The following is an 11,631-nucleotide window of genomic DNA, read 5'->3' on the forward strand; positions in this document are numbered from 1 at the left end:
CTGTTTCCTCTATTTCCGTTGTTTCAGTTACAATTGCTGTCATTTTTCAAGGTGCTAACTCTGCCCCTTAGAGACCAGAACAGAAGAGAAACCTTAAAATAGGATGTGTTAAGCGCCTTTGATTTAATCGACTGGGACAGCTAAAAAAAGATACAAATGTTTTCCTTGTTGAAAGGTGTATTAATGTCTCCTAAATGCATTACTTGTTAGCTGATTTATTCTATGACCTAGGAAAGGCTAGGGGTATTTAGGCATAATTTATCGTTCTCTTCCCTCTCAGCTTCATTAAAAGCAGCACCTTGAAGATTGGAATCTCTAGGATTCCAGCAGGTCGGACCCGGCTTTCAGATATTGAAATCAAGACAGTGGTATGCAAATGACACTTTAACACATTAAAGTATTTGAAAACCAGCCATCTGTTTTGCTTTGTGGTCTTACACTAATAAACAAAAGATACAGTATAGCCAGGCGGGGGAAATGAAAGAAAGGGGTGGTGTCTTTGAAGTTCTCCCCATCCACCGGAATCTTTTCAGGCAATCTCAGAACCCAGCAGCTGAAGGGAGGGTGCCCGGTGCCCTTGATATGCATGCAGCAACTGCTCCCACAAAGTCCTGGCTTCCTCATTTAACAGGGATGTGTAGGAAATCTCATAAGTCTTCTAGGAGGCCTGCAAATTCTAATGTTTTGTAGGTTTTACCTCCCCAGCCCATCTTTTCAAAACACCCTCTGAAAGGGAAGTCATGTTTGTATCTGTGGTGCTATAGATTTTTTTTTTACTCTGCTCTTGGGGATCAACGCCTCCAAATACGTGTGGAAGCTGAGGATGAAGATCCAGTTTGTTGATCCCACACTAGTCTAGAATATACAAGGCCCTAAACTCCATCCCTATCACCAACCAGGAGAAAAGGTCAGAAAAATGTTAAAATGTTGCTTAAACCCTGAAACATGTTTAAAAAAATAATAGGAAACTGTTCAGAAGTCTGGAAGAGACATGTTGAACTCCGTCATGTGTTGATTTCCTCTCATCTGACACATGCCTTGATGGGAAACAACTTGGATATACAAACACCGGGTTTGATTTCCACAAGCTCACCTGGAAGACTCTGAGTCTGGAGAAGAGAGTGTAGATTGCTTGCCAGGTTCTGTGGCACAGGATTAGAAATGTACATAGACCCTTTGCAGCCATGGTGGTAATGAAACAAAAGTTGAATCTGAAGGGATAAGTTGTGCAAGGCAGAGATGTGAGAAATTCCTGGGAGGGGTGGATGGTAGTGCAAAGAATAGGGAAAAGAAGGCGAGGCTTTATTGAAAACAGATCATCAATTTAAAAGGTGGAATATATTGAAACACAGCCTGACAATCCAAAAGAAGAAGAAGGAGAAGAAGAAGAAGAAGAAGAAGAAGAAGAAGAAGAAGAAGAAGAAGAAGAAGAAGAAGAAGAAATGGGGACATCCCTCCCATAGCTTTAAACTGAAGCTTTATAGTGGATCTCTTTGCTCTGGGTTCACGAATGTGAGGAAAGACTGACTGAAGACAGTTTTCAGCTTTTGAAGGGGCTGTGTTTATGTATATGTCATCATTCAGTTGGAGGTGAAAAGGTTAGCACTTGACCCAGGAAGTATCCATGTTTGTTTCAAAAAGAGACCTCCGTCATATATTTCTTTACTATTTTTTTTCCATTTTGAACTCTGATTATAATAAAAGAGCTGTTGTAAAAAGATCAGTGCATTAAATAGACATTGGTTGGATAAAAATGTACTTCTAGGGAAAGCTGCAAGCTATGTGACAGAGGAAAGCCTACTTCTTTGAACATAAACACCACCCTCCCTTTCCCACATGAAAAGCAACCACTGTAGCCAGCCAAACACGCAAGATGCTTAGGCATACCTGAAACTTGAATATTTTTATTACAGACATCTTAAGACCCGTAAACTCTGCTCTGGACCACATCACTCCAGGATCTCAGAGCTGTTCATGATTGTACAGGAAATGGGAACTATCAATAGGCTCACAAAGGATAACTGATAGAACTCAGTGTGATATTTCAGAGACATCAAAACATTGTGCGACATGCAGAAGACTATTCACGAATCACACAAAGTATACATTCATTGTGCCATCCATCACATTAACAATTAGCTGAAAATACATTATATCCAGCCAAAATACAAGACACTGTGGAAAGAAGGGGTGATTGAAAGAATACCTTTAGGTTACAAATAATCCAGCATAGTTTTTAAATGCAGGGTGGCCAGAGAAACAGGAAGAATTGGTTAGAGTTTGGGAAGGCTTGGCACAGGAAAGGTTCTGAACCCTGTGCTTTGCTGGCCTCCTTAACTCTGAAAGAACCAATTGAGGCCACCCTCCCAGGCTTCTGACTCTGAATGAGAGAGGTTTTCTTCTTTCGCCCATAATTACACATGAACTGTACCAGTTTTGAGAATTTGTCCACCCTGTTTGATTTAGTGACCTACATATTTCTACAAAATGTGTACAAAGATAAATCTCTGAAGAGAAAGCATTTACAACCAGCAATCTCACACACATGAAGCCAGCTAAGTTAAGGGGTGAATTAATTGTGTAAACACAGTGCATCTCTTCTTCACGAGCCTTTGGACACTCTCTCTCCTCTATGTCCTACTTAAGGGCCAGGTGGAGAAGAACAATACATAGGTAAAAGGTGAGATGCCTTCCTCCTGCAAATGTCTGTTGGCAAACGGACATCTGAAAGGAACCATAGGTTGTGTGAAAATTTTCAGGACAGTAAAGAAAGGATGTTGGGACCATCAGAAATTGATGTGTGGATTACACCCGGTGTGGATTAAGGAGTTAACTTCCAACCAAGTCTCCAGAGTTCTCTGGAAATACCTTATCTTGGCCTGGAGCTCCCTAGATGGGATGAGAAAGGAAGAGAGAGTCTGTAAAGAAAGGAAGATAAGCTAAGAATGTGCTTTGGGTAAGAAATCTCAGCCCAGGGAGAAGCCAGGACTGCAGAGTTGGGCTGGGGCAGCCTCAGTGGGAGGTAGTCAGATTGTCTGAGGTAGACGATGCCGGAGAAGGGGCGCTGGGAGAGGAGCTGGATTTCTCAGATGATTCCTCAGTTTTCTCATCGCTTCCAGGAGGAGTGGCGGGGGAGATGGGCAAGAGCCCCTCCTTCTCACGCTTCTTCTGCTTCATTCGGCGATTCTGGAACCAGATCTTCACCTGGGTCTCATTGAGCTGCAGGGACGCGGCTATCTCCACCCTGCGCGCTCGCGTTAGGTACTTGTTGAAGTGGAATTCCTTCTCCAGCTCTGTGAGCTGCTTGGTGGTGAAGTTGGTGCGCACCGCGTTGGGTTGACCCACGTAGCCGTACTCCCCAACTTTCCCTACGGGAGGGGAAGAAAAGAGAAAAGGTAAAAATTCTTAAACCTTTATCCGATGGCCCCAAGCTTGAAGCAATATTCGGCGCAAACCCTATCGGGAAGCGCTAGTGACAATGTCTACGTAAAGTGCTAACCTGAAGTCAACCATTAGCGTGATCAGGCTCGTGATTAATGGAGTCTGTAGATATTAACAGGACACCAACACCACCACCTCCCACCCCCAACACACACACACACACACACACACTCACACACACACACACACACTGCCTTTAGACCACTTAAACCTCGGTCCCTTTGAAACTCCTTTTCCTCAACACACCTGGGCACCCTACACCACACACTACAACTCTAGATGGCATTAGACTTAAGCAAAAACCCATCTTTTAAAATCACTAATTTTCCTTAGGAAACTAGGTGTACTGGCCCCTTTGGAAAATTGAAGAGCATTTGTTTGCCAGCCGGCAGGACTTACCTGTTTTGGGAGGGTTTCTTTTAACTTTCATCCAGTCAAAGGTCTGCGCTGGAGAAGACGCCTCTGAAGCAGGGGAACGACAGGCTTCTTGGTGGCTGGCGTGGAGAGGGGACAAGGAGTTATTATACGTGGCCAGGGCCAGACTCTGGTGCTCTTGTCCATATGAGTGGTGAATGTACTGAGGCGAGCCCACTGTGCCCCCAGCATAACCCTGGTGGTGGTGGTGATGCTGGACCATGGGAGACGAGAGGTTTCCAGAGTAAACAGCGGGAGCGCACGGGGGGTACCCACCACTTACGTCTGCTTCCTGATTTAATCCATAGGGGCCATAAGGCGCACTGAAGTTCTGCGCGCCATAGCTTGGACCACAACTCGAGTGGGAATAAGAAACCCCAAGGTTCCCAGAAGTCTGGTAAGTAGCCGGCTGGGGGTGGTGATGGTGGTGGTGGTGGTGGTGATGGGGCGAGCTGATCTGCACCCCCCTGCCCACTAGGAAGCGGTCGTCGCCGCCGCAGCTGTTGGCACTGACCGCGCAGGATTGGAAAGTTGTAATCCCGTGGTCAGAGGGGTAAGCTCGCGCCGAGCATGTCCCAGCGTCGCCACTGCCAAGGATGGGGTATTCCAAAAAGGAGTTCATTCTTGCATTGTCCATCTGTCACTGAGTGACTGGGTGCTGCGAAGCCCTGGGTGACCGTGCCAACTTTCTCACTTCCTCCATAGGACCAGAGAAGAAAAATGATATGAATGTACAGTGCGCCAGAGGCGGGGCGGGCAGGCGGAGGGCTGGAGGGGAAGGACACGTGACTCTGTCAGCCAATGGCTGAGCCGCCTGCGAAAGTTTACCGGCTGCGGCCGTGATGGATCACCGTTTCAGTGGCATTTAAATCCCCGGCGCTCCTCAGTGTAGGTGACGCGCGCTCGCCCCCCCAGGCAGCCCGGACCGCGGTGGTAGCTGCCGCCGCTCCCGGAGCTGATTTGGAGCACTGGGACCAAAGGGAGTCGAGACTGCCTTCTGCGCGCGCCCGGCTCTGCGCGCCTCCGCCTCCAGATGTGAGGGGGGATGGGAGGCACCCTCCACGGCCCCTTCCCCACCCAGCCTAGAAAAGCTGAACTGGAAAGAGGTGAGAGGGGACGAGGGCCTCCCGGCTCTCTTATGGCGGGCATCTTGTGGGCCGAAGTTCTCTGCGTGGTCGCAAGGACCCTGGTGGAGCTGGGAGCACGCGGGGTGGGAAGGGTGGGAATCCAACAGACACCACGCCCTCAACTCGGGGACCGCCGCCACTCCCCAGCCCCTGCAGAGACCTGAGCCGGGAATCGCGGCGCCTAGGGCGAGGTTGCGTCACTGGCTCGCCAGCCCCGGAATGTAGAGGGCCGTGCGCAGAGGTTTGACTGGGAGGAACCATGGTGTATGTGCTAGGGACCAGAACAAGAAAAGAAACTTCTGTCCTCATCCAAAGAGTCTCAGAGCCCTCTTCCCTGATTTCTTCCGGCCAATAGCACGGCAAAGGAAGCTTCTGTAATTCGACCCCAAGGGCGCGCCGGGGGTGGGGGTGGGTGGGCTGTGAAGCCCTAGCTCCCTCTCTCTCTCTCTCTCTCTCTCTCTCTCTCTCTCTCTCTCTCTCTCTCTCTCTCTCCCTTCTCTTCTCCTTTCTCCTTCTCAGTCGCTTTGCTCTTGGTAGCCCTGCAAGATCCGGAGCAACTCTGCTGCTGGAGTTTGATGGGTAGAAGGCAGAGGAGAGAGTCAACCCCAGCAGACATGGCCGAGCCTGAGCTGCAGGCCATCGGGGCGGACTCTTAGAGACCCAGAAGCTTGCTCACTCTAGGGTAGGCCTCAGAGGGCCAGATCGCAGTCAGCTCCTACAAAGTATGCTGACCTCTCCCCCACCCCCACCCCCACCCCCGTCACGTTTCTCTCTTCCAGGAGGGGCAAGTTAGAAATGGGAGAGCTTCCTCTTCCCACCATCCCCTGTAGCCTGTGTGGATTGGGAGGTTGAGGACTGGCAGGTGGGAGGGGCAGTGGACAGATGGCTGAGTGGATGGGACCCTTTCCAACGGACTGTGTGGTTGCTTGTATGAACCTGCAGGTCACTCCCCAGAGGGTCACGTGCAAATGTGAGCATCATCCTAGGACAGGGGTCCTGTTTTCCATCAACCTCGTCCTACAATGATGCTGATGGTGTCAGTAATTGCTGTTTACTATAAGATGTCATGTCAACTCTGGGCTTGGAGAAAGAAAAGGCCAAACAGAGCCGAGAATGGACATAGTCTTAAGTAGGAGAATTTCAGCGGTCACCTAAGAGGCCTTGCAGACAATTCTGCACGGGTTTTACGCAGACCATGCTTCTAGCCTTGAATCAGACATGAAATCAACAGGGTAATTTATGTGTGAGTTTGGAGGTTCCCTTCTCTATAGAAATAAAGAAGAGTGAAAAGACACTCTTCAGACTTCTGTGTTGTGTTCTCCACACATAGAAGTTGTCCCCTCCCCCACATCTCTCAACCCCGCCCCCTGCAAACCTGACCATCCTCCTGGAAACCTAAGCAGACCTATGTCCCTGGTCCCCTTTAGTGGCGGCAACTGAACATTTACTCCAACCACTTATTTGGGAAATGGTATTTCTCTGTGATCCTTGACTCACCCCAAAGCATAGTTAAGGGAGAAGCAAGACCTGGGACTTTCCTGCCTTAACTTCATCCAAGTAGAGGAAAGCAAGGTGGACCTCCTGGAGGAGGCTCTTTGGGGAGGGCAGTCCTCCAGCTATGAGGAAAGAAGGGACTCCTGTGAGTCAGGAACAGAGGCTTGATGCTGTGAGTGTGGTTGAGGGCCTCTCTCAGCAGAAGGCAGTCCATTCCTTCTCCCCCTTTGCCTCTTGCCAGGCCCTCTGTGGGCTCCTTACATTAACCTACTGGCTCCAGGACGGCTGCCTGAAAGCTGCCCCCCCAGGCCTCCGCTGCCCTCCTGCTAGTTCTCACTCCCTGAAGCCCTCTTTCTCCACCTCTGTTTTTCTGGGCAGCCTACGTGGGGTGTTTTCATCAGGATTACAAACATACTGGACACACAGACACTGCACGCAGCTCTCGCTTGGGGCCTGCGCAGACCTTGCCCTATTAACCATGAGCTCGGCCTGTGCGGACTGCAGGCCCATGCTTTCCCGAGAAGGCTCTCCCCTAGCTTGGAGCCCGTAGGCTTCTGCAGCTCAGATTCTTTCCCAGCCCCCACCCCGGAGGAATCTGGAAGGCCACTGAGCAGGGTCTTTTGAGCAGCAAGGAGACCCACGCAGGAATCGAGCTAAAGTGTCTTTAAATAGCCCCGGGAGAATGGGTGAAAGGCGAGCTTGGGCCATGAGTGAAATAATCCTCTGCAAGAGGCCTGCTTGGCTCCAAGTGCCTCTTTCAGGGCTCTTCTACTGGAAAGAGAATGAGGGAGGAGGAGACAAACCGAGGCCCGGAGCTGTTCTTGGCATCCGCGGCTCAGCCAAGCTGCTGTTTTAAAAGAGCAATAAAAATGAATTATGACTAAACGCCTTCTAACTTAATGCTTTCGGACGGGGATCCCCGGCAAATACGTAAGAGGATTTTTATTTGTGCATGTGTTCCTGCAATTGATCTCTTTGATGACATTCTCATTCATAGAAAGCGTTTGATTTATGAGCTTAGGACGAATCGCATCCAGGAGCTCCGCAGCCCTGGCCACAGCCGGGGACACCCTGCCCAGCTCTCAGAACCTGGGGCCTGAAAACCACCCCAGTCCTCACACACCAAGGTTCCTGAGGGATTGGGGGAGTGAAGGGTGATAGGAAGGTAGGGAGCAAACCCCTGAATAAAGTCTGAGGTTTCATTGTAATTCCCAAGCTTTTGCTGTTAAGAGCTGGGTTCTTCCATCAATCAGCCCGCCCCCACGCACATGTTGCTGCAGTTTCTCACGGTAAGTCACCAGAACAGAACCCAGAAAGGAGAATAAATAAATAAATAAATGTGGGAGGAGACAAAAGAAGGAAAAAAAACCAGAACAGCCCATTAACACACCCTAGATCACATTTTATTGATATTTCATTTAAAGTGCTCCTTCTCTGTCTAATAAGCTGGGTTAATTAATAATCTAGGGTGCAAAAACACTTTAAAAACCTCCACTTGCTAACCTGACTTCAAACCTTTAATGATTTATTATTAGCAATGTAAACAGATTTAAGGATTAAATATCGATTTTGTGTGTATGTGTGTGTGCGCGAGAATCCTGGGATAGCTGGAAAGAGCCCTTCCTGGCATTCATTCCCCAGCTAGTAACCGTCATTTTGTTTTACTTTGTTTTCCTCTGTCTTTTAGGTCTGTTTTTTCCTGAACCCATCCACAGCTGGGAGATTAATCAACCACACTGAAAATGGGGGGAGGGAAAGGAAGAGTTGGAACGTAGATGTTTGAAACAAATATGTATAAATAAATGAATTTTTGATAACTTTGTTATTGACCTAGAGACTAGTAGCTTGGTAAGGGCACTCCACTTCACCCATCCTAGAGCTCTGAAGTTTCTGTAGGCACTTTACTTCTCCACTTTCAAAAGCTTGGGCTAGGGCCAACTCAGGCTGCCCAAGCCTGTTTCTATTACTAATTTAACTCTATGGCTTGAGTCTCAACACTGAAAACCAAATCCATTCCCTTGGTGGGGGGGGGGGGAAGCAAAAAAAAAAAAAAAGCCACAAGCCCTAGCCACTTTCTGGCTTTCTTCTTTGTTGCTGTCTATTGCAGACATACCACCCTAATAAAATATATTAAAATTGAAAAAGTAAATTGTGACCAGACTTTTATTTACCATGTTAGACTAAAAGAAGTATAAGAAATCTGTATGAGTCTTGAGAAAGAGGGGAAGAAAAAAATAAGAAAGCTACTTATAGCAAAGGAGAATTTATTCTACCAAAAATAGGCATGACAATGCATCCTAATGTGGTACAAAAATAACAAGAAAGTGACAAGACAATTTATGGTCACTTTCTCGCAGGCCTCGTGTTTTGTCTTCAGGAAAATCACATAGAAGCTTGTTGGGTTCGGTGTAAAATGTTTAGAACGCCAACATAATTTGTAAGAGATGGCTTTAAAACTGGGTCAGGGGAGAACATTAAGTAGAAAGTCCTCAACATTTAAGAGAGCAGGGGGTAGATCAAGAAGAAAATAAAACGAAAATCAACTCCCGGAATAAAAGAAGGCAAAACCACCTGGTCAAAGGCGTTTTGTTTTTGTGAAGCTTTGTTTTGCTTTAATGTTCTTAGTAATTCAGATGCTGCAGGTCGATTGTGGTGAGCGTGTCTGTAAAAAAGTCAAAGCTGTCAGCTGAAATATCTACAGGACTGTCCAGGGAGCCTGGCAAGCTGGGCGACAGTGCATCTGAAAGCTGCAGGCAGGAATCTGTGGAGAAAACATTAAAGTCCTGCAAAGAGGGGACCTCGAGGGCCTCGGGACTGTCATTGTTTAGGCCAGCTCCACAGTTCTGGCCCATTGTTGACAAGCAGTTAGGAACAGTGGGTGACTGGTGTTGAAAATGTTTCAAATTTTTCTCATTGCTGGTTAAAGGCGAAACTGGGAAAGTTTGGGAGTCGCCATTGTGTCCATTGGGAGCCTGCTGTTGAGAGAGCGCATTTTGCTGAAAAGTGTAGCCTTCCCTCTCCAGAAGGGCCCCGGAGACACTGAGGGCTTGCTCAAAGAGTGACTTCTCTTCCTCGTCTTCCTCCACTTTATCCGAGTCCTCCAAGTTTTTAAATTTCCCTTCGCTGTTTTGGTTCTCCTTGCACTGGGTTTGCCTCTTATGCTTCATCCTCCGGTTCTGAAACCACACTTTCACTTGTCTCTCGGTCAAATCCAGCAGAGCCGCAATTTCCACCCTCCGGGGTCTGCAAAGGTACTTGTTGAAATGAAATTCCTTCTCCAGCTCCAAAAGCTGCGTGTTGGTGTAAGCAGTTCTCAGACGCCTGGATCCCCCGCCGCTGCCATCAGCTATTTCCAGGGATTCTGCAGAAAGGGAAACCAACAAGAGACACACGTACAGTTGAAGGTGGAGGGGTCCGAGCAGGGTTATTCCACTGGAGAATAAATCAGCAGAAACGAGCAACTGCAACAAAATGGCCGCCCCTGGATGCACTGCAGCTATTGTGCTGTCTTTACTGAGAGCCCAGCCCGGGGAAGCCCAGTCTCTTCCACCTCCATCAAATTCCTGCCTGTGGCTCCCCCCAACCTCTTCATCCGGGAGCAAACTTTATATTAGCTACAACACAATTTATAATTAATGCATCAGCTGCTTAGCTGAGCAAGAGCGGTCTATCACTCTTCATTACTGTCAAAAAGCCAAACTCTAGGACAACTAGACAAGAGGAGGTCAGTTCCAACTCAAATAAATCATCCTACATTACACAAGTTAGGGAAAGTGCCCCCCCTCCTCAAAATATATATGTCTCATTGTGGGACTCGGGATCTATTTTCCCCTTCACCAAACCCACTCCTGAGACCACAGGGGCATGAGACCGGCCACCAGGCATTTCTCTGTCTCCCCCTTCCCTCGAAGCTCATGGTCCCCTCCCCCACAACCGTTCGTAGGGAAGCCCGGAGGGGGACGAGGGTCCCCGGGACCTGGGGCCAAGTCTCCGGACTGACCTTTGTGGCCGAGGCAGGCAGGGCCCGTGGAGGCGGCGGCGGGCGGCAGCGCGGTTTTCTTGGCCGCCTTCTTCTCCTTCATCCAGGGATACTCAGGCGGCTGCAGGGCGCCGGCGGGCACCGGGCTGCCGCGACTGCCCGCGGGGCTCGACCTGGGGCGGCCGCCAGCGCCAGCGCCGTGGCGAGGGTGACTGCCCGGGTTCAGGCTGGGAATGGTCTGCTCAAAAGGAGGAGGAATCAGTGTCGAGTGTGAAAGCGTCGAGGTCTTGATTGATGAACTTTGAAATGTATCAGCGACAGGGGGAAAAGATGTCAGGCACTCAGCGAGCGACGGCTGGCTATTGATAAAACCAATCTCTCGCTCAAATTCGTAATTCATGGCCTTCTCCTTGGAGCCCCCACGGAGGAAAAGTTCCCTCTTTTGGAGGGGCTTTGGGGGGGCAAGGCCCAGGAAAAAGGCGAGCGCGAAGGAAAAAAAAATCTATCATAGAAGATCGCTGCTGGGGTGTTTTTTTTCTAATTCACTGATTACAGCCGTATGGGGACCGCGCTACTATTAAACTATTGAATTCATGGAGACAAGGTTGAAATTGGACCGAATTGGCTGTCACATGATTGCTTCTGCCCAATGACAATTTGGGCTTTAATCAAAAGAAGCCACTGTCTGTTTGATTGATCCAAAAAAGTCAGAAAGGAACGCCTCATTGGGGGCCATCGAGGCTTTATTTACACTTTTTTTCAGGGCAAAAATACATATATGTGGGTGTGGATGGGAATGCCCCGGAGTGCGTGGGGGGCGAGAGTGCCTGTTTTGCCTCCTGATCTGCAAGGATCTAGTGTGCTCCCTGGAGTGTGTGTGAGTGTGTGCCTGTGAGTCCTGCTGCCGGTCCCGCCAGAGGCTGCCCTCTGCCTCCCCCGCACACTCCGAGCATTGTTTGGGAAGACGCCTCGCACCTCACAAATCATTTAAGCACCTCAGCCTGACGCCTGCAGTCATTAACAAAGTAATCCATTAATCTTCAAAGTTTTGACACCCCAGGGCCCTGCATCTCAGCCACATAAGTTCTGCTAAGGCAAGAGAAAGGAGCAGAGGTGGAGATAGAGGAAAGAGGAGAGAGAGAGAGAGAGAGAGAGAGAGAGAGAGAGAGAGAGAGA

At 48.9% G+C, this 11,631-nt stretch overlaps 2 protein-coding genes and 1 long non-coding RNA gene across 4 annotated transcripts; 1 reads left to right on the forward strand and 2 right to left on the reverse strand.

Moving 5' to 3' along the window:
* Positions 1 to 1,690: 1,690 nt before the first annotated feature.
* On the reverse strand, positions 1,691 to 4,588 carry Hoxa1 (homeobox A1). Of its 2 annotated transcripts, XM_028790032.1 has the most exons (3): positions 4,139 to 4,588; positions 3,841 to 3,935; positions 1,691 to 3,368 (listed from the first exon to the last, which is right to left on the reverse strand). In XM_028790032.1, exons 1-2 carry the CDS (start codon positions 4,490 to 4,492, stop codon positions 3,876 to 3,878), a joined length of 414 nt encoding a protein of 137 aa, XP_028645865.1. In that variant the 5' UTR covers positions 4,493 to 4,588; the 3' UTR covers positions 1,691 to 3,368; positions 3,841 to 3,875. The 2 variants fall into 2 exon arrangements, with proteins under 2 accessions (XP_028645865.1, XP_028645864.1); XM_028790031.1 differs by having other exon boundaries at positions 3,841 to 4,588.
* Positions 4,589 to 4,786: 198 nt separating this feature from the next.
* LOC114640944 lies at positions 4,787 to 8,297 on the forward strand. The gene is made up of 2 exons (XR_003714224.1): positions 4,787 to 4,961; positions 8,164 to 8,297. It is a non-coding gene; the product is annotated as an uncharacterized LOC114640944 (long non-coding RNA).
* Positions 8,298 to 8,625: 328 nt separating this feature from the next.
* On the reverse strand, positions 8,626 to 11,240 carry Hoxa2 (homeobox A2). The gene is made up of 2 exons (XM_028790030.1): positions 10,477 to 11,240; positions 8,626 to 9,837 (listed from the first exon to the last, which is right to left on the reverse strand). The coding sequence occupies exons 1-2, from the start codon at positions 10,853 to 10,855 to the stop codon at positions 9,098 to 9,100; spliced, it is 1,119 nt and encodes a 372-aa protein (XP_028645863.1). The 5' UTR covers positions 10,856 to 11,240; the 3' UTR covers positions 8,626 to 9,097.
* Between the last annotated feature and the right edge of the window lie 391 nt (positions 11,241 to 11,631).

The sequence above is a fragment of the Grammomys surdaster genome, unplaced genomic scaffold (genome assembly GCF_004785775.1).
Source record: "Grammomys surdaster isolate TR1022 unplaced genomic scaffold, NIH_TR_1.0 125861, whole genome shotgun sequence".
Classification (NCBI taxonomy): Eukaryota; Metazoa; Chordata; class Mammalia; order Rodentia; family Muridae; genus Grammomys; species Grammomys surdaster.